This window comes from Agelaius tricolor, unplaced genomic scaffold (genome assembly GCF_023055355.1).
Source record: "Agelaius tricolor isolate 1412-34295 unplaced genomic scaffold, bAgeTri1.0.p SCAF_1, whole genome shotgun sequence".
NCBI classification, from domain to species: domain Eukaryota; kingdom Metazoa; phylum Chordata; class Aves; order Passeriformes; family Icteridae; genus Agelaius; species Agelaius tricolor.
The window spans coordinates 7657216-7684954 of NW_027269261.1; the positions used below are offsets into that span (position 1 = coordinate 7657216).

Below are 27739 nucleotides of genomic sequence, written 5' to 3' on the forward strand. Positions count from 1 at the left end.
GCTATGCAACAGTTCAGCAGTCAGCTGACTCATGGCAACCTGAAATTGAAAATGACTTGGGGTTGAGGGAAAGCAAGAAGAGGACAGGAAGAATTATACTGGCCAGTATACTTTAACTATCTATATAATAGTTGGATCTTCATTTTGTTCAACTAACCATGACCTCACAGAATTGGTTCAGGCATCAGCTCTGTGTCTGGTCCAGAGCAACAGGTATATTTATAAATTAGATTAATATAATCACTGATGAGAAAAATATATTCAATTACTTAATTCACTTTTGTTTTGATAATCTTCAATGCTACCAGAAGCACAGTGTCAGAGCTATTTTCTTTTAGTTCACCATTTTTGGAAAGCCCTTCACTCTCTCTGGAGAGAAAGCTCATGCTTTGTTGTTGCAACTGTCTCACTTCTATTATATAGCAAATTGTGTTTTCTTTCTATACTAGTTCTGTAGAAAATAATCCAAACAGGTGAAATAAAGGATCTTTTCTTATGTATTCAAAAACCAAACTCTGGATGTATTAAGTGAAAAGAACAATAACCCTCAAAAAGCCAAACCACCAGAAAAAAAACCCACTTTCCCCTGTGCCAGAAACTTCTTTGACTGTATCCTGCATGATATTATTTACAGCCATTGAAGAAAGCCAAAGTAATTTTGCATATGAGCTGCTGTCCTAGGACACTGACTTTTGTAAGACATATGAAGATCTCAGCTCCTTTTTCCTTTCTGAAGAAACAAAGACTGGAAAGTGGGAGATTGTTTCAGAGAAGACAGGGGATATCTCACAGTAAGATAAAGAATTACTCTGCTTTTTGAAGCTTTTGGATTCCCTGAATGTCTCCAGAACATTAGAACATCATGCATCCACCTCCTGACCCTGTGTCAAGGGTGATCCACACTGATGAGATGTGATGGGATCTGCTGGGTTTACTCAGGAGTAGCCTGCCAAGCCTCTTGCATTTGGCTGATATGAAATAGGAGCACATCCTCTTCTGCTTTATGCCTGGGTGAGCCATTTCTGCAGCCATCAGAAAGCCTTCATTAGTCAGGTTGCTTGGAGAGCAGGCACACCATACTGCTCAACCTGAGCTGGCTCAGCTTTTCAGAGCCCCTGAATTCCAGTCCTAACTTGCAGCTGAGCAGCAGAAAATGCAGGAGGGAAGAATGCAAAGTGGTTTTGGGGTGTTCTGAGCTGCTTGGATCCAGAGGAGGAAGGGCAAGAACACAGTCCTTGGGCACTGAGTGGAAGAACCATTACGCGGGTTGTCACGGAACCTCGGGTTGTTAGCGTGACGCCACCAGCTAAGAAGGCTTTGTGCCACATTGGTTTGGGCACTGCCAGAAGAAGGGAGAGCAGTGGGAGAGGATGCAGAGGGCATTGACACCCATGCTGTGCTGCTGGAGGATCCTGTCAGCCAGAGAGGTGACAGCAGGGTCACACCAAGTGACTTGGACACAGGACACACCGAGCAATTACGGCTTGGGAGCACACAGGCGGCTGCGAGAGCAGGCAGATTTCCCAATGCATAATTCAGTACCATAAGCATGTACATGACACTAACTCCTTCTTCTGCCAGACTACTTTCATTTCTTGACAATAACCTCACTAAATTGACCTGGAAAGAAAGAGGCATTCAATGTTTATAATTTCATTTCTGCCCTATATAATTTTCGCTCCTCTCCTTCTCATGTAGCTGCTAATATGAGTTACTGCAGATTTAGTATTTTGTTACAGATTAATTCAATGGGATTTTTGACTAAGCTAGCGTCCAAAATGACTTTGCACTTGGTGACATCTGCGATGCCAGCATGCAAAATGATTCTTCTGGCATTTTTACAAATTCTATTGTACCACTGAATAGGTCTTGAGAAATCCAGCTATGACCATATCTGATTTGGCTAAGAACACCGAGTAATATAACACAAATAGCGATAATAGTTATTTTGCAGGAGTAAAAGCTTCTGGCTATTTTCATTCCCTCTCAGGCAGACCTGGAGCCCAGGCATACTTTCAGTGTTTTTTATATACCTGTCACAGTCAAAATTCTTTTAGGTTTGACTAATAAGACCAGACAGTTGCATCAGGACAGACACATTATGATGCTGATTTTTTTCTGTTGTAGAACAACTGGTGTCTTTGAACAGAATCCTCCTTCTTCTGACTGTCTCTGCCATCCCTTCTGATGTACCCGCTGAAGCCCATTAGACACACATCTTAGATGTATCTATATAGATACAGATTTTAACATTTCTGCTTGGCTGCCTTCAAGAGACTTTTCACTGCCAGAATGGCTTTCTTTCCAAACCTTTTATTTGGAGGATGTTCTGGTGGTAGGAAGCCCAGATCTTAGAAAATTCATTATGCCTTAAGAACTGAGGTCCACTGCCAGTCATTAGAGTCCTCAGCATTGAAAGCAATTAAGGTAATTTTATTTATCAGATTCAATAGTGTCCCTTTTTCAGATTGTCTTTGCATTGTTGACAAAGGTACACAATTTTTAAGATCACAATGTCGCTTCTCTTATGATTACTCATCTGCATTTTGTGATTCACCTCTACTGCAACATTTTCATTGACATCATCCCTTTGCCAGTAAAAACATGTTTTCTTACTAAACTATTCTTCATTAGCTTCAGTTTCAGAGCCTGTCCTTGTTCCCAGGTTAGTGTTTTCTAACAATTGGCCATTTTTTTCCTCATTGATTAGTTCATCTCTTACTGTGCTACTGACACCATTAATTGACAGAGCGATTCTGCCTCACTCATCAAGGAAGAGGTGGTGCCAAATAGCTGAGATTCATGGTATAATCCCCTTACATGTGTGGAACCTACATCAGACATACACATATATTTTTTAAATTCTTCATTTTTTACATCTAGAAGTCCAGACACTTATAAAGAAGATGTTTCTTTCTTGTGTATATTTTTACTACTAGACCGTAGAAAGCCCTGGTATTCATTAGGGAAAAATGAAATTGGAGGTGCAAAAGCACCAAGATGGCTTAACGGCATTGGGAATTGCAAAGACGCTTTACTCATCACTTCTTTTGACCGAGACGAAAGAGAACGGGCATTCACTCGCTAGTTGACAGTAAGGAGCTGGGTTAAAGTTACTTGCACAGTGCGATGGGTCCGCTGCGGGTACCGACAGCAGAACGTAAACCCGCATTCAGGGCAGGCGCGGGGCTACCCAAACATGCAGAAAGAACATTCCTGCAGAATTCCTGAGACAGGCTTAGGCCACCGGCTCCCGGGGCACCGAGGGGCCGCTGCCCGCAGGTACCTGCCGAACTCGGGCAGGGGGGCTCCGTGTTCCCTCCGCACCGGCAGCGCCGCACCGGGCGAGGACTGCGGGCCGGACCGAGCCGGGTGCGGGCAGCGTGGGGCCGAGCGGGGCAGGCTCAGCGGGCGGGGGGAGCTGTTCACACGCCGGGAGGCTCCGCCGGCCGGGACGCGGCTCTCCGGGAGCCCATCCCGCCCCTCCACTCCGGGGCGACTCCCGAGGCCGCCGGGGAAGACGCTGCCGCGGGCGGGCGGTTCCCCCGAGGAGCCGCCGCTTCACCTGCGGCCGCCCCGTCCCTCCACCCCCGCCACCCCGCGCCGGGGCCGCCGAGCCCCAGCGAGCCGCCCGGGCACAGCGCGGCGGTGGGCGCGGCCTCCTCCTCCGCCGCCCGCCCCTTCCTCCCTCCCTCTCCCTTTCCTCCCGCCCGCCGCCGCTCCCGCACCCCCGGCCGCCGCTCCCGCGGCCCCGCCGGTGTCTCCGGCCGCCCCCGCCCGCCCGCTCTCGGTCTCCTCCTCCTCCTCCTTTCCCCCCGCCCTTCCCGCGCGGTGGTTCGCTCCTCCCCGCCCCTTTCCCCCACCTCTCCCGTCCCCTCCCACCCCCGGCTCCCCGCGGTGGTCTGGCCCGGCCCGGCGGCGGAGGGAGCGGCGGAGCGGGCGGGCGGGCGGTGCTGCCGGGCGGGGGTCTCGCTCTCCGGGGGTCTCGCTCTGCGGGGACGCGGCGAGCGGCGGAGCGGGGCGGGGGAGGCAGCGCAGCAGGGAGCGAGGCAGCGGGAGCGGCTCCCCGACCGCGGGCAGCACCATGAGGTGAGCGGCCGGCTCCGGAGCGGGCGGCGGGCGCGGGGTGGGGGGCGATGCTCCGCGCCCCCCGGCTCGGACGGCGCACGGCCGGGAACGGGAACGGCAGTGGGAGCCGGGGGGATCGGCCGGCGGCGGGGGAGGGGGCCGGGCCGAGGGGAGCCCCGCGGTGGGGGAAGGGCCCATTGTTAGTGGCGGCGGGGGAAGGGCGGCCCGCCGTCCCCGTCCCCCCGCGGCGGCGGCGAAGTTGCGGTCGGGGGGCGGCGGCGGGGCCCGAGTCCGGGGCGGGGGGCGGCCCCGCTGCGGCGCCTCCCCCGGGCCGGGCACGGCGTGAGCCCCGGGCGCCCGGCTCCTTTCTTTCTCTGCCGGTGGTGATTTTTTTTTTTTTTTTTCTCCCCCTTTCCCTCCGCCTTAGCCGGCGCGTGTTGCATTGCAGCAGCAGCTGGGCTTTTCCCTGGGTAATCAATAAAGAGGCGCCGGGGGGGAAGCGGGGAGGGGGGATCCCCCTCTCGGCAGCCGGGGAAGTGTCGCGTTTGGAGGTTCGGGATGTAAACACAGAGGTGGCCGCGGCTGGGGGCGGCAGGCAGGGAGGTGGGTGCCTGCCGCCTTCCCGCCGGGAACTCCCGCTCCCCGCCGGCTCATTCATTTGAAGGCGATTTTCTGCCTCCCCCCTTCCCCCCCGCCGTCCTCCCCCCAGCTCGCTTTTAGCGCCTGTTCTGTTTCCATAATCTCCTTTCTGGATTGGTGCAGGACCCGGTGAGAAATGCGGCTCGGTGGCCGAGCGAGCGCTGGTCCGGCTGCCCGGGGACGCCGTGCTCCCTGTAGGCCTGCCCCTCTCTCAGACAGCTGGGGAAACCAGTTACTCACGCCTTCCCTTTTTTTTTTTTTTTTTTTTTTTTCCGCCTGGAAGTTATTGTCTGCCTTGCAGTTGGATATGAAGGTTCTTTGTCTTAAAGACACGACTGTAAGGTCCTTTGGAGTAGGGGTCCGGCGAGGTTTGCCGTGATCAAAGTCGGCGAATTCCTCTGCTGCGTAAAACTGACGAGCCATTAGAATTCCTTGTCAATTACAGGAAAATCCTAATAAAATTTTTTTGTGCTGTGAGGATTCCCTCTTTCAGTGCACCTTCAGTGGAAAGGGTAGCGTTGCAGCGGGAAGCATGGGAACAATCTCCCTGCTGTTTTGTTTAGAATTGTGTTCCTGTATTTCCCTCTAGTTTTCTTTGTTAACTGTAGGTATTTATGTCCCGCGTTATTTTAAGGTTTGTTTTGTCTTGTGATAATTTATTTTCAGTTATTCATGTTGCTCGTGTAGAAGTCAGATATCCTGCAAACGAAAAGTTACAGCTGGGAAAACCTACAAGTTTGTATCCAGATCCTTTAAGCAGAGGTGTTCTTTTTAATTACCTTGACAGCCTTCAGCACAGCGAATGCTGCTAATGGAGCTAGGCTTGGCACGAATACCTTGGGAAGCCCCATGGAAGTTTGGGTTTCGTGCTGGCAAAAGGTTCTTTAATTGTGAGGGTGATGCTGAGTGAAGAGAGCTAGAGCAGCAAGGCTGCTCACTGTTCACTGTGTAACTGTATGTGTGCTAGGACTTGTGCCAGCTTGGAGGGAGCACAAGTATTTCTCTCAACCAGCACAACAGGAAAGTGTCTAGGTTGAACCTACCCTTAGGTTGCTTATTTAGGTGTTTGAATAGCTGACTTGCAGCAGTGAGTAAATGTAGGTGAATGAATTCTATTGCTGGCCTTGGAGCTTTCTGCCCTGCCTGGAGAGCATCAGGCTGCTGAGGGGGAGATGCAGTTGTGATTTGGAGGGTTGCTCTGATGAGTGGTCGTGGGGTGTTTCAAAGGAAACTGACTTCCAGAACGCTTGGTTCCAGCCCTCTGGAAAAAAAGAAACAAGCTGTACCAATTAAACTTCACAGGCTAAAAAAATGATGTGGTTAAAGAAGTATTTTCTCTCTATAGAGGCACTATTAAACTCACTCAGTTTTGTTTAATTGGTCCGACTCCAGTACGATGGCAAGCTTTCACTGCTCTGCTCTCTCTTTGGGCTTGTTTAGACTATGGTTGATGGTATATTTCTGAAACATGTTTAAACAATATCTTCATGCTGTATATTGTTCAGGCAATGACTTTTAATGTGCATTTGCTGGTCAAGGCAAGGTCTGATGGGTGAGGAGTGACAGGGTAGATGGGGCAAGCAACCAGCATTTCATACACAGCTCCTGTGTTTGCAGATGCTGTTAAATCTTAGCAGTTCATACTAAAAATATACTTTTGGCACAATATTGATGGCTTCGTGGAGTGAGTAAACTGCATTCTGTCATTGCTGTTGGGCAGGTAAGTGTGCAGTTGGTGCTCCAAAGAATCAAAAAAATGAATATATGAACTGGGGCAGGGTTGGGGGGGAAGCACCCTCACTTTCTCTCCTTTCTTCAGCCATCATGAGCCTGAACTAATTCTGATGATTTTTGTGTGAAGATCTTGTGTTTTGTCTGGGTGTTTAGCTGGTCAGTTACCAAAGAGGAAACTGATTTTCCTTCTGTCAGATAATACTAAAGATCGTTGCGAAGAGCATCTTTGAATGTTCAGATCATCAGCAGTTCTGTAAGACACAAACACCGACGCTGCACAAGAATTAATTCTTGCAGAAGTCTGCTTTGTATTCAAATTGAAATGATATGCTATTTGAATAACATCTGCTAGGGGTTTTAGGTTGCAGAGAAACCCTGAATATTAAATATCCCAGTGAAATGCTCTAGCCTGAGTATGAAGTTACTTGGTTGAGGAGCCAGCTTGAATAGGGCTGTGTGTATCTGTGTCTCCTGCCCTAGGTAAACAGCTGATTCCCACGGACACCTGTTGCTCTCTTTGTACTCTGCTTAGCTGACAGAAGTGCTGCCCCTAATCCACTTTCCTGAGAGCACTTATAATATAATAGGTATCCAGGAATGGGCATATTCAGTGGAGTTTCCATTCACCAGCTGGCTGGAAGGTGGTGGAGATGCAGGTAACAGCAGAGTTTGGTGCCCCTGTTCTAGTAAAAGCATGACTTCCCATCCTGTTTGTACAAGAAGAACGTGTGTGAACAGACTTTTATTGTAGCATATGTTGAAGTCTGTGTTACAGAAGCTGGTAAACACAACTCTGCTGCTAGAGCTGGGATTCTGCAGTGAAGGTTAACTGAATTGCCTTCTTTTTTTATTTTTTTTTTGCATATCAGGCTCATTTTGAGTGTTAACTCCAATAAAAATAAATGAGCTTTACAAGATACTGACTTTTTAAAAATCAAACTGTACAGCCTTCTCTTGGGATTACTACATCCATTTCTTTGTGTGGGAAAGAATTGTTTTTCATTAGTGTGCTGGTCAGAAAGCAGACTGCTTAGTCGGGTTTCATTACCCACATTCCCAAGAACTGGGAAAGAAACAGCATTTTTAAGAAATTTTAAATTTGAGTATTTCCAGAGCCCAGTATAATACTTCATGTTTATGATGGGCTACTATGCATGTCATATGTATGTGAATTTCATTCCATGTTTAGGTAGGGCAAACAGCTAAATCACTATAGATTTTGCCTTTTCTGAAAAGTCACGTTGTATTCTTGCTTGTGTTTTCAAGCTAAAAAGGTAGCTAAATTTGTGGTCTCTAAGCCACACTGAAATTTCCATTTACTTACAATCAGCAGCTTTTCTGCTCAAATATATTGCTACAGAATACACTTCATGTTATTATTTAAAACTCAGCATTTTTTTATGCCTGGGTTGGTAAGCCTTCATTGTATTTTAAGTGTTGTGTTAAGAAAACTAATCCCATACTCAGTGTTTACTGAGTGAAAGCCCACAGCACAAGTAACAAAACATGTACCTCCATTAGGGGCTAGGAATGCTTGAAGGAACCCACACACATTTCCTGGGGTTTCCAGGAAAGTGGGTACACCAAGAGCATTATTAGAGACAATGGTACAGTTCAGTCTGCTGCAATAACTGCAGTTATTTAAGGTGGTGAAACAGCACAGCAGCAAGGCCATCAATTTGATGGTGGCATTAAGTTATTCTTGGATACGTAAGGTAAATCTTTGGAATTGTGCCTTTAGTTTTAATACTTGCCCGAATGGTGTATTTGAAATAGGAGGCTTAATTTAGTTGAGAAATATTTGACAAAATGTTGGAAGTGCAAGCAGGCAGTTAAATTAGACTGGATATGCATAACTGCAAGCAACACAGTTCCTAAAATTGCTTGTATCTCAAGAGAAAAATTGGTGGTGTGGGCAGGGTTTTTTTTTTTTTCAGGTGGATACAAAAATTCAGGTTACTTTCCGTGTTCTTAAGTATACTAACAGATGGACTGAGTCATCTGTCTGATAGAAGTGTGGTCTTTAGCTTGCACTTTATTTGTGACAGTTGCAAGTAATTTTTGGACAGGCTGTTTCTGCCCACCTGATATGGGATCTGACAGCTGTTTTGCCCCCAAGGCCTCTGGATAGTTTAGTGAATTATTTTGATAGTAAAAGTATAAATCTTTTAAAAATTTACCCTGTGAATGGAGAGTGCAGGAATGAGAATCCAATTTTTTTAGACAAAGCTATTTATGACCATCTTAGCAATTATGTTGTCAGCCTCTAAAAATTAGAAACAGTCTGGGAGTGTGTATAATTCAGGAATGCTCTCTGGAAGGGCATGTACAAGTTTTTTCTTGACTCTGGTTCAGGGTTTCATGTTTGCTGTTGGAGGTCAGAAAACAAGAGCGAGTTAGTTGGCATCCTGCTTCAGGCCACTCCAGCCTAAAAGCCTTTTTTCTCCACTTCCATAAAAAGCAGAAACATTTTTCTCCCAGCACCTGTTTCAGTGGATGCTTTGCCCTAAGTGACGTCTCTGGGCTCTGCCTCAGGCATGTGATTGGAAATACTTTGTAATGAGGGCTGCTCCTTGCCATGCCAGGGCAGCTCATGTGGAACTATTATAGAAGGAGGTTATTGAACCACTGGATAGAGCCATTTGCTCTCATTACTAGAGAGAGCAAATGTATTTTGTGAAACAGATATTATTCCTTTCTTTGCTTTGACCTTTCATCTAGAATTGCTTTTGACAGTTCATGCCTGCTTCCACTCAGCAGTGGAGAAATCCATGTGCCAGCTCTTTAAACATCCAGGCATGTTTAGGTTTTCAGAGTACTGTAGTGGTGAGAGAGAGCAGAAGATGTGTGCTTTTTGTGTTCAATTAATAAAAAATTGATTTCTAGTCATAGCTCAAATTAAATGTAGCAGAGACTGAAGTCACATCAGCCTTGCTGAACTGTCAGCTGTGTTATTTGTTGGTGCCTGCCTCGCTCTCCCACCCCACCTTGCCCTGCCAGTCCTTGGGAATTCAATACAGCTACTTTGTGTTCTTGGGCTGTTGGAATCTCCCTTGGGATTAATGTGGGAGTGAAGCTGCTTTTGTACCTGCCTGTATTTAAACCTGCAGGTGAGGAGCCACTGTTGTTTCCCTGCTGTGCCTCTCCTGCCCTACCTTCCCATGGCTTCCCACAAACCTGGAGAAGAACGTAGTTTGTATGGAGCTTTTTTTTGGTTGAATAATATACAGAAACTTTTTCCCCTTTTAAAAATAGCTGCACCACCTTATTTTACCTTTCAAATTTTCTAACATGAGAAATAAAAACACGTGTCTAAGTAATTGAGTCTGATTTGAAAATGCTCCGTAGCAATACTGGTTACAGAGGAAAATGTTGAATTTTACTTCAAATACTCCTAATAAATTGTCCTTCTAATTGCCAAACCTTTTCCCTGCTATCATGCACTGCAAGTCTCCTTCACTTGTAGCTGTTTCATGATAAGTGTTAGAAGACTTCAGAGGAGAATGGGAATGTTGTGCTTACCAGGCTGTGATGGTGTTATGTGTTGGTGTGTGCTGCTCCTGATGTTATGGCTCTGTAGGGGAGCTCATGGAACTGCTGCTGGGGAGGTGATGTGACATCTCTCTGGGGCTCCTGCCCAAATGCTGGTGACAGCCTGGTGGAGAACAGGGGGCTGGCTGCTCAGTGGGATGTGAGATGATGTGTCAGTCCATTTTGGGTTAGTCTTTCCAGCTGAACTGCTTGTAACAAGCACATGTTTGTGGAATCAATGCACAAGTTAATGTGGGGAATTGAAGTACAGCTCTCTTGTCTCTGTGAGTAATCTTTAGGCAAGGCTCATTAAAAGGCTCAATATTCAGGCAAAAGAAATAATCTGCTCTTAGTTTCACATATTGAAAATTCTCCAGGCAAAGCTGTTTTATGTAAAAGAAGAATAGTAAAAACAATTTCAGTTTAGTCCAAAACTAGTCTGCTTCTTTGCTAAGTGTGTGAGTTGGTGTTGTGTGTTTTTACTTTTTTTTTTTATCATGGTAAAGAAAGGTGCTGACACCAGGTGAAGTATGGGAGAAAGAAGTGGAAACTGATTGCACTCCAGAGGGTGATACAAAAATGTTACTTTGCTGGTCTGGTGTGCTGCCAGAAATAACTCTAAACTTCTAGTGTGCAGCACAAATGCAATTGGAAGGGTTTTGTTTGAAATTGTTCTTCATTGTCTTTTCTTCACAAATTTGAAGTTTCTGTTTCCTGAACTGGGTTACAAAATGATCTATGCTTACTGCAAATTCCATACAGAAGGTAAGGCAAGGTTGTTGTTTGCTGAAGTATACTTGGTACCTAGTTCAGAACAGAACTTTTAAAACCTGGAATTCAGCAGAATGGTAAAAGAGCAAGAGTAATCATTGATACAGCTGAGGCCTATATTATGCATTAGTTGCAGTTTTATAGCAAGTAAAGAAAGAATTTAAATTTTCTTTTTAGAGGAAATAAATCTCTATGTGTGTCCTTAAAGCAGTTTCCTTAAATGTAGTTTAACTGACTTCTGTCAGTTTATTGCTGGTTACCATACAGTGAAAGCAGCTTTTAAACTGAAATGCTTTGAAGGGCATGTAGTTTAGGTAGATTTTTATTGTGGTCCCATCTGGCTCCTGGTGAACACTTTTCTGTTTCAGTTGTGTAGACCCATATGTCTTTGTAAGTGGTCATGTCTGCTAGAACATTATATTTTGTGGAGATTTCCATTAAGTTGCATTTTTTTTTCCTGTCGTACGGACTGAAAATGGAAGTACTAAATGGAAAGATGATTTAAGACTCTGTTGTAGTTCATGCATTTCCAACAAAACTTTCAATACTGCTGCATTAGTGGTATTTTTACTGGCACTGGTGGAAAGAGGTGGTTGGTAGTTTTAGGTTCCTTTCAGCTTTCTGGTTGGCTTTGCAAATGTGACTTAAGCATATGCTCTGAGTAAATCTGGGCATAGAACCTGGCAGTATTGCTGCCTAAAATCATGACTAGTTCTTCCAATAACTTAGGTTGGATATGTGGCTTTTTTCAGGCTCCAAGCTTCCAGCTCCAGATGAGCAAGAATTTTCCTTTTCTAGCTGCTGTATGTTTTTCATGTCAATAATGCATTACAATGAACACTATACACTGCTACTCATTTTGAAAACTTGTTTTCTCCCTGTATTTTCCTGTTCTATGGAAATCTCATTGCCCTTTGCTTTCTTTTAAAAGGTTCTATAAAAGAGTCTTCTATAAACAGTGCATAGTGATGTGTACACCTTTTATTATATCTCCTGTGTTGAACTCTTGTTGGTATTTGAGGAAAATGTATGATCCATTTGGCAAGCCTTAGTCCATTAAACAATGCTGGCTCTTCTTTGAGAGTACCCAGCCTAAGTTTAATAAAACTGATTTTATTTTTAAATCTTGTTGGATTTGTATTTAAAACTGTACACAGTGAAGCTTTCCTAGAAAACTTGTATTGTGTTCTTGAATGCATTTGCAAAGCCTGTTTTTAGAAATCTGCAATTGGCTACTGTGGATGATGGTAAATGAACTTCACAACTTCAGAATAAACATAGTTACCTATTGTCTGAAATAGATGGTGTGGCCAGACTGACCAAACACTGAAAGCTGATCCAAATGAGCCTAATTTTGGCAGAGATAATGGATCAAAATAGTGAGTGACAGCACTAGCAAAATGAACAGTATTGAAATTTACCATTTGTATATGTAAGTTTAATCACTGAATGTGCTACTTAAGAGCAGGTATGGTTTGTTTTTTGATACGTACTACTCTAGCAGAAATACTGACTTATTTTTAAAAAAATATATTTAGAGGTACTTTTTTTCCTACTTGAGAATACTTCTGCTTTGATAGAAATCTCTGAATATGGTCAGAGATTATATTATCTTTCAATTTATTGTTATACACCGATCTACTTAGTAGAATCACATTAGTGTGAGTAGAACAGGAGGACGGTGCAGGCGGTGTCTGATGCATGTATATGAAATAAACGTGTTTGGAGCACAGGACTTCCTTCCCAGTCAGATGTGACCAATCTGGTCTGGAGTCAGTAGTGTTTGGAACACAGGACTTCTTTCCCAGTCAGATGTGACCGATCTGGTCTGGAGTCAGTAGTGTTTGGAGCACAGGACTTCTTTCCCAGTCAGATGTGACCAATCTGGTCTGGAGTCAGTAGTGTTTGGAGCACAGGACTTCTTTCCCAGTCAGATGTGACCAATCTGGTCTGGAGTCAGTAGTTCTGTCCCTAGTCTCTGGTACAGTCAGTGCTTTTCCCCCTTGGCTGGAGCCTGCTGTTCCAGGGCTCAGGGAAGACTGAACTTTCCAGCTCAGTGCTGTTCTCGCCAAGGGAAGGCTGAGAAGAGAGGTCCATTTTGGAAAACTAGCAGGGAACCTGTGTCTAATCATGAGTAGGAGGATGAGGAGATGATGATGAGAGCACTTGAGTAGTAAGTGTTTGGAGTTGAGCACAAGTTGTCAAGCGCCTTCATCAGTGTGACGTGTTTTGGGGAGTAATTGGCAATGAGGTTTTGTGCCATTTCAATGGTTTCCTTGGGTTTTTAGCTACTGAGTGCAAATACAGTAGTGGCTTTTGGTTGAAAATGTTTACTTTGGGATTGAGGAAGAAGACTAAAGCAGTAAACGCATAAAAGAAGTCAGTCAAAAAGATTTTGCATCTTCAGGATCTCATGCTGCAATCTGAAGGATTGTGGTGGAGCCATTGTTCCAGTTTCACACTGTGGTGTGATGAGTCCAGTAGCCTTTGCTTTAGTGATCAGCTGTGTTAACTGCATCATGTATGAATTATCCTCAGAATGATTTCTGCTGCACTTAGCATCTGACCTTCCATCTAATTGTGAGATGAAGAGATCTGGACTGCTGCACTCAAGGATTTGATTTTGTATTCTGGCTGTATCTTTGAGTAGTCTGTTCATAAAGTTTGGAGGAATAGGGTGGCTTCAGGCTTTTTCTCTGGCATCCTATCAAAGGTGACTTTGAAACCAAAGGGTATTCCTTTTATTTTGTGTACCTTTCTTAGTCACTGATAGAACAGGTCTGTGCTCCTGTAATTGTCACAGGAGCATAGCTTCCAACAATAGCTAAATCCACAAATGGATGGCATATGACAAATACAAAGGTTGCCTTGCAGGTTATGAATGCTGTTGCTGTAGCTGTGTTGCTCTAAATTTATGAACATGACAAAGGTTTTATAAGGAGAGGCAATATATTTTATTAGATCACCTGCTGCAGTGGTGGGGAGCAGGACATGGGCAATTTCACACACCCAAAGGCTGAGTTCCTCAGAAAGTTGCTCAATTATCTGGAGACATCATGTGGAGACTTTGTACTTTGTGGATTGTTGCAGATACAGGTAAATGCTACTGTGTGGTTTATTTTTTTATAGATAGCTCATAGTTTTGATGTCTGACCTCATAGCAATATTTGGTGTAATTCTTATTTCAGAGATTAAGGAATTGGGTGCTTGAAAGCAGGTTAGCAGCTGTAGGATCTATTTAAACTGCAATTTGTTTTTGTATTGCTCTACAAAGATGATGTCTGCATAAAGGAAGTGGAGATTGCATTGCAGAGAGCAATGTCAGAAAGTAAACCTGTGAAAATACTTTTCAAATGTCACTGTTTCCATGTAAAGCATCAAGATATATTTTCCTTTGAAGCATCTGACTACTGGAAACCATTGGGGGAAAAGGATGCTTGGAATGCCTTTTTTAAAGAGCACATGTCTGTTATTTTTGTGGAGACACAGTCTTGGTCACTGGTGTGACTTTTGTGTAGTAAATCTGTAGGATGCAGATAGAAGTGGATTGCGTTGCATCTTTAGACATGACTAATGCTTAATAACACTTAATAGTAGGAATTTATTTTCCCTGTTGAAATGCCCAGTTACCACAGGATAGAGGAGTGTGCTGTTAAGCCAATTCTGAGTACTCTGGATATCTTGCCTTGAATTTCCAGGCCTCCTTTTCTTAGGGCAGATGGATGGAAATCAAGAGACCTCTCCTCTTGTAGTGCTCCCTGCCCCAACAATAAAAAGAAAATCTTGATATGGAGACTGTTCATGTAACTGTGAGGAATGCTTGCAGCTTGGGTGATTTGTGTGTTACCAGTCTCAGCATTCCCCAGATTTTGAATCCATGTATTTGAAATCTCACATTTTTTCATCTTGAGTTGAACTAATCTCCTGGGCCTTGAGTGTGTCTGTGCTTGGGGTGGCTCTAGGGGCTCAACTCACCCCAAAGCCCAAACTTATCAGGCATTTTGGGTGTAACTCTCAGTGAGCTTAGCCTGGTCTTGTCTTGGAATGGGGAGGGTGTTTAAGAAAGAACTAGCAAAGAAACAAAGGCCTGAGAGAGTAGTCTCTCCAATTTGCTGCTGCATATTTTTATATAATTTATGATGTATCAATGTATCAATTTCCCAGCCTCTTGAGTGATTGTAATTTTCTTGTTCTTTTGGGAACGTGGGGAAATCTTGTGCAATTCTTACTGTCCTACAAAAAACCTTCCCATGAAGAGGCACAGAGTTTAAGTGTGCATACATTGAAGGTAAATGCATTTTAATGTCAAAGTAGTTTGGGTAGGTGCTCATTTTTTATATTTTGTAAGACAAAACCAATCCCCCAAACAAAACAAAGCAAAACCATTTGGAAATAAAGCCATAGGCTTTTCTTTCAGAATCTGAGCGCTTTAATTTTTTTTACATAGCATGACAGAAATATTGTAAATTGACAAAAGCATTTCATGCTTAAGAATGGCAGTTTTGTGCATCTAAGAACTTTTTATTGGTCATTATTAAAGAATTACAATGTTGCTGGCCATATGCATTGCAGCAGGGAATTTTCTCTTGGCAGCACCCTTCCCTCCAGCCACTCAAATGCACAAAATCATTTTAATACAGAACAGAGTAAATGCTGGAGATGGCATCTTTGGTGGACTGGTGACAAAGGTAATGTTTATGCTGTGGATATTCTGTTTCTCAGGAAGACTGGGGTTAATTGTAGCTTGGCAAGTGGGGGGAAAATAAAAAAAAAAAGTTCCATATTGTTTTTCTGCAGTAGATTCCTGTTGCTATGCAACAAACAGAATGTCACTTAGTACAGGATATATTAAATTGGTATTCCCAGCACATATCTGTGCCCGTTCATTTTATACTTGAGCAGGAGGGGATGGTTCTGGTTTCCTGTAGCACTGGAGTATGAAATGTGTACTGGAGCTGCTATTCTGGGGCTGCAGTGACGTCAGTGCACTTGCAGAGCCTCTCTTTGTTTGCATGGATGGGACACCTGTGCAACACAATCAGCCTTCCAGGCACACAAAAAAGGGCTGCTGGTTATCTTCCCCGAGGTGGGATGGCATTGCCAAGCAACACGTTAGCACTTCAAAAGGGAGAAATTTGTTACACGGGAGAAAGATGATTGGGCTGTGAATTGTGAAGACCTTTATACGTGATGCAGATGGCATCATCTGAATCTTTAAATGAAAATATCTGGTTAATTTTTAATTATTAGATTTCATGTTAATATTTGAATATGTTCATACCTCCTCTGCCTTGCTCCCCATTCCCTCCAGTGCTAAACCCAACCAGTCTCAGCATCTGAATTCTGCACATTTGCTTTCAATGGATTCTGGAATAAATGTTTAGAGCGTGTTTGGGAAAATTACCCTCTGTGGCTCTGGAAGCAGTAATTAAGTAATGGACAAATGACAACATCTGGTAAGGCATTATTTTATAATCTAGTTAGTCTTCTGTAGTGGAAAACAAGGCAAAAGTAATATTTGAAATCTAGGAGGATGATAATTTGATCTTTGCTTCAAAATCTGTCAAGCAGTATAGATGTCTGAAATAGAGAAACTGGGAAGCTGAGGATTTGTAATACTGTGGGTTTGTAACATATGCATTTTTGTGTCTCAGGCATGATGTTTATACTATGGAATCATCTTATTTTAGTCAGTTTTCTGAATTTTCCTGTGGGTTTTGAAGGACAATCCACAAAATCGAAGCTGAAATTAAGGTAGATATTTAAATTAGCAGGTCAAATACTGTCACTTTCTTGCTCTTAGAACTGTCTAACATCTCTTTAAATCTGAAGCAGATTGGAAAGTAGCTTTTCTTTAAAAAAATACTATAGTAAATGTACTTATGTGTAGCTTCTTAATAAAGCAGAAACCAAAAGGAAGAGTTGAAGTAAAGCTAGGAAAAGATTCAAAACACCTCTCAGTACTGTTCTCTTGCTCGTTTTGCCAAGGGGGTGTCTCTAATCTATAAAGCATCATTGAGCAAGCAGCCTTTAGTAGCACAAATGCCTTTCTGGTAGTCTGATGCTTAATTCAGACCTCAGTGCCAGGGAGTTGTGTGCCTGTTCTCAGGAAGGCCCAATGAAAAACATTGGTGTACACAAAGAGAGCTTGATGCAACCTAAAAAAATTCTTGGGGCATTTGGTGAGATCAAACCTGAGCTCTGTCACAGAAATGATTTACATACATGGATGGGGATGCTTGGGGCCTTTTTGCTTTCTGTTTGGAAAGAGGGATCTCTGCTTCTGTTGCACAACTGTTTGGTGAGAATGAGAAAACTGCTTGTGACTTTCAATGCTGTGATGGCTTGTTTTAGTTCTATCTTTTGGCACAGGAAACAGTAGGAATTTGTAAAAATGGAATATTAGGAATTTGTAAAAATGTCTCCACTTCTTGAGACAGGAGGCAGAATGAAATTTAATTGTGAAAATAATATTTTAATTTGTAATTTTAATGAAATGAACTTATTTTAGTGTGTAGATGGAGAAGTTGTAGAATATACCCAGGAAGGTGAGAAATTTGAGCTGTGAGTTTTAAGTAGTGTGCTGGCAGGTAGCTTAGGTAAATCCTAAAGGAACTCAGAGTAGAAAGTGGATGTTCTGGAAACACTCTGATTATAGAACAAAGAGCATTTAAAAGTTAGGTTCAGGTGCTATGCTGCTATAATAGGGCTATGACAAAGCAGTCAGCTTTTCCTGTCCATCATCTTCCCCCCAAACTGAAATTAAGCTGGGACAAATCTTGTAGGTCTGATACCAGAGGTCCAAAGTTCTGTTTGGCTGTTGAAAAGAAATCAATTCAACCTTTGTGTATATGTGAGCAGTGCCACTACCCTGCTAGTTCTTGGTCATTGATTAATACCTGCATGCATACACCAGATGCAGAATTACCTCAGAAAGGATGTTGGAGCATGTGGATGATTTTATGCTATTTTTTTCCTACCCTACAATAGAGCCTGGATTCTGGTTTGCAGCTAGAAATAGATGGGGGTTTGAAGCCTGCTTTGTTTTGTTTGTTTGTTTTTTAGTCTGCCTTTCTCTGTTGCAGAGGTTGGAAAGTCTCTAATGAATGAGATAGGGAATTGCTTGAAGGTAAGATGATTTCATGGACTCGGTGTTTTCTGCAAGCACTGACTGCTTCTTATTTTTCAAAGAATTTCTGTCCTTTGGTGCTGCTTGAGAGTTGTCAGGGGTGTTCATTAGCTGTGTCCCAGCTTGTTTTCTTACTGACTAACTTAAGACTGTGGGCCTGATCTGTCAAAACATTAAATTATTCAGCATCTACCTTAGTCCTTCAAAGCAGAGAGAATCTTAGATGGCCACTGAAGACAAAGGCTCCTAGATCATCTTGGATTAAATGAGCAATATCAGGAGGCTGGGTGCACCAGCTGTTGTGCTTCAGCCCTCCCATGGAGGAAACAACTTTTTGTCTATGTCTCTTTTACTTTCCAACTTTTGCTAATTTCTTAAAAAGAAGCTATGCTCAAGTTTGCAGCTCTTAAATGCTATATTTTATGACACTGTGCTTAAACTGTGAATAACTTCTGAATTTGGTATTCAGAACAAGTTTTGATTAATGTGCAAAAAACGTCACTACACATTGAATAATGAAGAAACCTACTAGCTGTTCGTTTACTCCTCAGTTCATCTATCCAAAGTCAGAGGCAGTCTGAGAAAAAAGGTAGGAGGGGTGAGAGGAGTAAGTATGTAACTAAGACTTTTTAATGGTTTTACAACTGCAAGTCACTCCTTCCTTCATATATAAGCAACCAGAACTTTGCAGTGCTCTTAACTCCTGTACTTTTTTTAAACTTTGGAGTTTATTTTTAAACCGGAATCCAGTGTAGTTTTTTATGTTCTTTAAAAATGGAAATAATAGGCCAAATATAATGTGCCATGATATTTGAAAGGCAGCTAGATTTGGAGCAGATTGTGTTGCCTAAAATCACTGTAACTCTTGGGAGTTCTTGTCCTGTCAGCAGAGCATGCCCATGAAGGAAACAAAGTGTGATCACAGCAAGGTGTCATTGCCAGGAACCCAAACTCCAGGGATCTGTGCTCTCCTTGTACTGAGCTTAATCAGAATTGCTAACTTCAGCCAATTAGCATCCATCAATAGTTATCCATCAGCTTTTAAGACAGGACTGGAACATTTTGTTCACTGTCCTAGAGCTTTGTGTAGGTGAGACCTGGTGGCTTTGTCTGAAGGTGCTTTGGATTGGATTAAATTGATCTCCCCTTTGCCATACAGATAAAAGATGGATGATGTTCACCTGACTGGGGCAGTCCATTTCAGTGACTCCTTTCAGATAACTGGAGTGCACCTACAGGAAATGATGAGATGGGTCACTGTTGTGAGTTTTGGCTACGTGGCAGATGTTGGCCTGGTTATTAAGGAAGGAGGTGTTGTGGTACCCTCTGAGCAGCAAGGGACAGCTTTGCAAAATATCTGTACACGTTCTCTGCCTAAATCTTTGGAGGCTGCAGAGAAAAATGATGCCAGAGACCATCCAGGCAGACAGATTTTTCCTGCAGGCTCTGGTCTGTAGGTTGCAGTTTGGGCACCTTATTTAAATATATCTTTAATCTAATATGGTATCACCTCTATTGTGAAACTTTTTCCCATTCTGAATTATGATTGGAGGTTTTGTCTCACTACATTTTTTAAATCTCCCTTCTGTGTATTAATGCTTCCATGCTCACTAACCATGGATAGTACAGACCAGCTTATTCTCTCTGAAGCTACTCTAGTGTATGGGAGGCTTTGTGTTTCTCCTGAGTTTTTTGAAGATTGAGCTCACCAATTTCATTAATTTCTCATTGTGGTCTGTTTTTAAGACCTCCTGCCAGTTGTTACTCTCCACTTGGTCCACCTCATTTGGAAGCTAAGGCTGATTGTTGTCCCCTCTGTCACATCCTGATTTGCATCTGTTCACTGGCATGTATCTAAACATAGACCTGAACTTGTTTTTTCTGTCACTCTTCCAGTGTGCCAATATTAGTCAGAATTCTTACCCTGCTTGCATCTTCTGGGCTCCTGTCCTCTCTGATAGCAAGAATACTCTTCCATCTCTTCATGGTTCTGCTGCAGCAAAGCTGCACTTGATACATTTCCTCTGAGTGGAGTATCTGATGTCTGAATAAGGTTTTCAGATCTCCTTTCTGCTCTCCTTACAGTAATTTTGTGCATACATCTCTTACAAAAATGCCCTGTGAATGCTGTCAAGAACAAAGTCATTTGACAGCATCTGCCCTCTGTGCTAATTCCTGTAGAACTCCAGAAGAAGTGGAGGAAATTCAACTTATTTGACATCATTAGTTCATAAGTGGGATTGGAGATGCAATTGTTACCTTTTAGCAGGTTTTTACTAATAGTTTGTGCTGGTGTTTTTCTTGTGATTGAAGTTAAATATAGGCACTTTATGGACATGACAGCCTGCCTACTTCCCCATCCAAAACCTCACATCTGCTCTGGATGTAACTCTGGGCCATGGGCTTCTGCAAACATGACTGACATCCCTCCATGGGCTGAGCCTCTGAGCACCAGCTGAAATGTAGTAGTTTCCTGGAAAATGTTGCTGAATTTCACAGCTTGGAGCTGTATCTGTTCAGTGCAAGCCAAACAACTGCAGCCTCCTGAAAACTGAGGCTCGTAGCTGTGACATTCAGGTTTTGCTCATGGGGAGAAGGTACATAGTAAATGCAGACACAAAATATACAAAACAAAAAAAAAGTCATCAGTCATGGTTGTAGCTTGCAAATTTTTGCACATTTGAGAAGTTGAGCTTTGTAAAAAGCAGTGTGGAGCAATCTGTTGCTGGTATCTCTGACAGTACTGCAGGGAAAAGACTGAAGCATGAAGAGTGAGAGTGGTGTGAGCTCCCCTGGTAATGCTCCTTTGTGAAGGATTACCTGCCTGGGATCCAAGCAGGGTGGAGCAGCTTTTGGGGTAAAATGTTGGGCTACAACCTGCTGCTGACAGGCTGAAAGAGTGGAGGAGGTTGGTTTTGCAGGAATAACCCTCTTTTTACCATAAACTCTTCTTGCTGTAGTTACACAACTGCACCGTGCTTCAGATTTCATTCCCTTACTGTGCTACCAGTGTGTTGCAGGCACCTGATTAAAATCCTTTCAGTCTGGCCCAGGCTGTTGTTTGCTGCAGTAGATTGTAGCAGAATCTTATATTTGCTCTCTACTGAATCTTAAATTTGCTCTGACTTTCAGCAGAAATTCCATGTCTTCATCAGAATGAGAATATTGTCATAAAATGGATCTGCATAGTTTAGAAACCTTTAAGGAAGTCTAATGCATGAGAGAGTGTTTTGTGATTTATAGTATGTTCTTCTACAGTATAACTTTTGTAAGTATAATCATTTTTTAAAACAAAATGTTTTAATTGAAAATAAACCAGTGCTTGAAGAAGCTTTGTGCTATGAGGGGTAATTTTGCTGAGATGTAATTAGCAATACTCCTGGCTTGTGCACCTAGCAAAAATACTAGTTGAAGAGGCAGGTGGTTTATCTCCTTTGTACACAGCTTATTTGTGTTTCATAATTGTCTGGAAGTGTTGGAAATACTGCTAGACTGGGTTATCAAATACTCATTTTCTGTGTAGCTGCTTGGTACACTTAGGGGATAAGCTTTTAAACTGGTAATCATGGATTATTTACTTCTATTTGAAACGATTTGAATTTTTATTAAAAACAGTATCACCACTCGTGTCTGCAAAACAGCTTGAAAACATGAGAACCTTTGCATTTTACTTTCCTTTTGTGTTGCAACAAGCTGCTATTTGTAGTTATGGTCTTTCCATGGAATTCCTTTCATCTCCTGTACACTGCTGAGTATCTTCAGGCTGAAGTGAGTAACTTCAAGCTGCTTGTCTCCCTATTGGATGTTAGGTTTAAAAAGCTTCATAGAAAGTATGGGAAAAGAAATCAGAAGAGGAGTGGGAATGGGGAGAATGCCCATCCTTTTATCCAGCAAATTCCATGTACAGAGAGAACTTAACTGGTTTGTGGGGGTTTGTTTTTGTTTTTGGGGTTTTTTTGGGGTTTTTTTGTGTTTTTTTTTTTTTTTTTAATTTTATTTTTCTTTTTTTTTTTTTTCTTTTGTTTTTTTAATTACTGTTTATTTAAAATTACTGTTCTAAGTAAAATCCAGAGGCTGAGGTAAGTGGCCATTTTTCCTATCAGGATTATCACATGCCTTCCAAAAACAAGCACTGCCTTTTGCTCCCCTCTTCACCACTGGGGCCAGCAAAGGCACAAGTGAAAACCTGAAATAGATGAAATAGATGCTTGCATTTTAAACCTCTCTCAGTGGTATTCTTAATGAAACAAATGTTCATTTGGCAGAGAGTGCCTTTCTGTCAGCTTTCTGCCAAGGATGCTTTCCAGGTGATTGCTGTAGGGTTGCAGGTACCTCTTGATGGGATGAGCAGCAGAGCATCCACATCTTTAGAGCCCAGCAGTTGTGGAGCTGCTACCAAAAAATGTAATAGGATGAAGAGGACTTGATTTGTAGTGGTGTTTTACAAGCTTGTGTAAGGCATTTAGCCATCCTCCTTGTTTTTTGGTGTTTTACCAATAACTTAGCTCAAGGTTTTGGAATTTAATTCTGCTTGGTCAAAATAAATGTTGTTATGAAGGGTTACCTGATCACTGCTTTGTCTGAGCTTCACTAAGTGCTGATGAGTGATGCCTAGCACTTGCTAAAATTGTATTTCATTGCAAGCTTTGTAGAAATTAGAAGCAGAATTTTTGTCTGAAAAAACAGTTATCTGCTTTTTTGCCATTCTTTTCCTAAAAATTCTGAAGTTAATGGAACAATTTTTCTAATGTTAAATAAAATAATTCTTAAAACATTTTATTCCTCTAGAGATCTTTAGTGGTTTTTTTTCTGTGATTTTGACTAACTGGGCAAACTGCAACTGAAACATCAATATTAAATTTATTTTGCATTTTAAAAGATCTTTTATATGCCTGGTTTGCAAAACAGGTCTTTGTCTAAAAATGAGAATTTTTGTTTCCTAGCTTTAGAATGTCTTGCTCTGTGGTTTAGGCAAGGCTTGGCCAGCTCAAACCACTTTAGAATCTATTTGCTCATCTTCAGAGATAATAGTATAAAAAGCCATTTTAAAATAAGTGGCCACAGAAGCCCCAAGACTTCCCCCAGTATTTCCCCACTTTGGGGAGAACTTCATTGACAGCCTGTGTTCTTTCTCCCTGTGACCATGGCAAAAAATGCTGGGATTATTTGCAGCTCTATTTGATCTGTGGAATGCACTGCATCTATTGTTAGCTCTCCAGCTGAAGCAGGAGCTGGAGTTGTTTTTCTCTTTTGACACTGCAGCAGCTCTGGCCAGACACTGCTGCTGTATCAGTCTGGAGTAGTTAAAGGTGATAGGGTTGGCCAACTTCCCATCCTTTTAGTAGCTGAGATGTGGGAGATCATAACTTAGGTAGTTGGGATGGCTTTAAAATTCTTCAGAGGACTGCAGGCAGTGTCTCCCTGCAAGCCTGTGAAGTTCACTGTGTTCAGCTTTCCTGTTGGGTTTAGTGTCTCTTGGAAGTCTAAGCTCTTTTCCTGGATAATTCCTTACCACAGAGATTAAACACTGTGTGTGTGATAGTAATGAGGGCAACATTGGCACATCTTGCCTGTAAACACACCAGCCCCACTAGCACACAAACATGTGCTCCTTTGCTGCTGACATCATCTCTTTTTTTCTTTTATTTTCTCTTCAGCATAAAATTTGGGTGTTGAACTCCTCACAGTTTGTTCACAGATCTGTTAGTTGTCTCAGATTCAGTCTTATTCTGCATTGTGCTTTCTGAATTCCTTCCATCTGACAGCCTGTTCTTAGAGGGGCAGTGCTTTTCTGGAGTTACCTGATAACCAGAGAACAGGGCTTGTAGGGACTGGATTTAGGTTGATTGGTTTGTTATGAGATAATAGATAAAAATTTATCAAAAGTAGTGTAGCAGTAGATTACTTATGAAATAATGCAAATAGGTTTGAAAGCTGTTACATCTAAAATTAATATCAGATTAAAAAAGAAAGCTTGTCAGCATTTCCCCAGTGGTGATCCCTTGGCAGAGTGGCTGTTTATTTAAACTGGGACTTCCTTCTGACTACTTAAAACAATAGCAAATGGCTTTTTATCTAAAAGACTTTGCTTCCTATCTTAGATTTAACTGCCTTGATAACAAGATGAAGAAAACAGGATGTGTAATTTAAACAAGACAGATACCAGCGTTCTGTGATCCCCTGCCTGCGGAGGGAGTTAGGCTTTGTGTGAACTCCAGAGATTTTAATATTAGAATAGCACATATTAGAATAGCATAATTTTAATATTAGAATTTTAATATTAGAAATGGGAGAGGTGCTGTGCTGGGGCAGAGCACTGCTCAGTGCAGTCCCATGCACCATCCTGGAGAGCAGCAACAGGAGAAGCTGCTTGGCAGAAATTGCCAGCAGCCCCGTGGGGATCTCTTTTCCTCTCCCTCTGCCAGCACCCTAGAACCCATTGTCTGTTTTGAGGTGTTTTGGAACATGCCTATGGATTCCTTTTATTATTCTTTTTAAAGAACCTGTTACCCATGAATTCCTCTAAATTCCTTTGTAGCTTGCCGATCTTATCTCTCTCCATAACTTCCTGTAGCAACAAAGTCCAGAAATTCGCTATCTTTGTATGTAACTTTTTAACCTTTAGGGTGGTAGAGATTTATTTAGGTGAAGTCAAATCAGAAGTTCAGATTTGCAACTCCTTCCCTTTGCCCTGTCATTGTGAGTTCTGCTTCTTTTAAGCAGCCTGGTCTATGGTGTACAATACAGTGAATATATTTCTTTGCAAGTAAAATGAAAAGGAGGAGCAATCATGTTGCTCCTAAAACCAAAAGGGCATTGTTAATTTTCCTCACTGTGGATTAAGTGGATGTGCAGATGAAGGAGTTCAGAGTATCCAAACAGCACCTTCCAGTTTATTCCTTTTAGCAAATAAAGGTCTGCACTAGTAAGGGAAGATCTTTCTAAACATTTTGACAATTTTTGACAGGTTCCTTTGGTGATTGCTCTAGCAGTCTGTAATATTTTTATGGCACAGTTTCTATAAAAGTGTTCTTTGTGTGTCTAGCACAGAGGCAGCGCACATTGCGTAATTTTTATGGCTGGAGGGAAGAGCCTGAAACTTGCACAGCTCCTGTGTATGATTTGCACTGAGCAAGAACAGGGCTTTCCTGCAGCTATTCCTTGCACCAGGTCACTGTCCTGCTGCTGTACCTGGTTCATTATTCAGATTACAGGTCAGTTTTGCTTGTTTTTCTTTTTCCTCCCCCCCTTTTTCTTTTTCTAGCTGTCCCTAGGTAGCTGTGTTTAGAGCAAAGCACAGAAAACTGAATAGAAATCCTGTGACACAGAGGAATGTTAAAATTTTAAGCTTAGAACCTGTAATGCAGGAATGTGAGTTGCAAGACCTTAAACTTTAAATTCACAGGACCATTGTTTGTCAGGAGAAAAGTCAGTAGATTTTTATGGTGTAGTAGTATTGGTTGGCTCTTTAACCTGCCTTCCCTTCATCTCCTTGACATGAGAGTTGTAAAATGGAAGCATGGTGACCTCAGAAGATAGTTCTAGTGGCATCACTCTGTATACTGTGACTTTGATAGAAGCTTTTCAGTGTAAGAGAAATACTGACTGGAAAAAAACCCCAGCATCTATGATATGGTTAAAATCTGGTGAAATGCTTGAATTTACTCCTCTTTTAAGTTGTATGCTGGCCATTGCATTCATGCTGCTGATATGTGTGGATTGGCATAGTCTGTGTATTGTGAATGTTAGGATTGCTCCAGGAATTTTCTCACAGCATTTCTGGATGTTTTAAGTCTTAATCTGACACTAATGAAGGTTTTGAGCTTGATTTCTCTTATATCCTTGCTTGCAATAAACAGGAGTAGGAGTAATTTTTCAGTGATGGAAAGTGGAAATTTTGTGGGCTTTAGATATTGAAGAGGTTAACAATCTAGTGTTGAAGTACAGGCAAGAAACTGATGAGTTCCTGATTTGTTGTGGGGAATCTGAAATGCTGTTTAAAACCTTCACAGGTAGTGTGCACTCAGAAGGTGCAGGTAGCTACAGCAGAATTCTTATTTTTTTGTCTGTTAGATGCTGGCTGTAAAGAGAATGTAGCTGTGTATAAGAAAATGTGCTTGTGTTCTAGTTAATTCAAAATTCAATGATGTTTCCATGTCAGGACCAAAAGCTGTCTTTATTTACGGTTGTAAAGCTCCCATTGAAAGGAGTGGAGGTTATGTAATTTAAATTTAGGCCAAATTAGGTTCTTCTGGACTGTAAAATGGAGCAGTGAATGATGCAGGAAAGGCCTTACTTGTCTCTTAGAATCACAGAGGGGTAGCACCTAGTGAGGATATTTGCTGACCACAGTGAGTTGCCTTTACAAATAACTTACACTGAGCTCCCATTTTAAGGTGGATAACTCTTTTTGGTACAGAAAACCTCTGTCTTGTGTTTCCTTTAAAAGCAGTTGTGAACTTAATTCATTACCTCTCTGATCCAATTAAGAGACCCAACTTTGTGTTTAGCTGTTTAGTTTCTCTGCAGTATTGTTGCTGATGGCTAGCTGCAAAAATCAGAGTGTGCTTAGGTGTTTTAAACATAGCTTTTTTTCACATGCCCTTTTTTTTTGTCTTGGGAAATGGAACTCTTGACTGAAAAGGTGTTCACTGTTTGTTTGGGGCCATTTAATAAATGAGTATTTTTTCTGCTAATTGCTTTCATAGGTGAATAATACTAGAACCTAGATTAAAATCCAAAAATACTGCAATAAACTTGGATTCCTACTCAAATTGCAGTGACAGCAAATTGATAATGAAATGTTGTCTAGAGGTACTTGCTATTATAACTGAATCACTTGGTTTAAGTTTTATCACTGGAGTACCCAGAACTGAATATTAATGAAGGTTAGACATGATTCTGGCTGTTGTTGCAGCATAAATTTTTGCAAAGAACAGCATTTTTGGCTGTTGGGATTCTACACCGCGTGTACAGCAAAGGAACTGAACAAAAAGCGTTAAGCAGCAATAAAGATTTTTTTTTCCAATGAAAATGATGGCATGGGATTGTTAGCTGAAGGTAAGCATAGAGATTTTGAGTGAGTTAAATCTAGGCTGCATCAAGTAAATTCAACTTAGAATCCAGCACTTAATACTAAAAGGATGTATTAATTCAATAATAATTCAATAATAATTCAATAATGCTGTGGCTTTCTCTGCAGAGGAAGGGCTGGTGTATTGCAGCTCTCCTTGGTGAGCATCCTGCAGGGTTGTTATCCACTGGAGAAGGATCTGGAGGGAGCTTTTTGTCCTGGCTGCTGTGCCACCAAGTGCCACACCCTGGTGTTACCTGGCTGCCAGGAGGGGCCCTGCAGGCTCTGCAGCAAGCCACTGTTTCTGCAGGCACCACCTGAGATGTGGGACAGGGGGAGAAGTCAGTGCTTTGCCTTCTGGTCCTAAAGAACCTTCACAAACCCAGTGCAGGTCTCTTAAGGTGTAGGACTTGATGCAAAGCTCTTTTAAAAGGCCTTAGAATCAAGCATGTGAGGCTCTGTAGGTTGGTTTTTGTTTCCTCATCAAGTTGTATAGTTTTCAAGAGTGGAGGCTGCTTTAGAGTAATCAGTGATGTTATGATACCAAGAACTATTCAAAGCACTTGTAAAAGTTTGGGGAACGAGAACTTTATTTAAATTACACTATGGCTGTGGTCATGCAGGCTCAGACAATGAATTCACTGATTCAAGCCAACAATTGGTATGTGAAAAACAGAGACCTGTTGTCTTTGGGATTGCACTTTGAGTCAAATGGCACGCACAGAGCAGGAATTTGTGCAGTCATTCTGCAAACAGACCTTGTGTACCGTCTGACAGGTTTTTTTTTAATGCAG

General features: G+C 42.2%; 1 protein-coding gene across 7 annotated transcripts in view; it reads left to right on the plus strand.

Moving 5' to 3' along the window:
* The first annotated feature begins 3712 nt into the window (after positions 1-3712).
* The window catches only part of ENAH (ENAH actin regulator), a 93495-nt gene continuing 69468 nt past the window's right edge, over positions 3713-27739 (plus strand). For 6 of the 7 annotated variants that reach the window (XM_071421964.1, XM_071421975.1, XM_071421989.1 and 3 more), the window contains exon 1: positions 3713-4089. In XM_071421964.1, the coding sequence (XP_071278065.1) occupies positions 4085-4089 (5 nt within the window). In that variant the 5' untranslated portion in view covers positions 3713-4084. Of the gene's footprint in view, positions 4090-16058; positions 16200-27739 lie in introns of those variants that run through there. The other variant, XM_071421971.1, reaches the window with a different exon arrangement.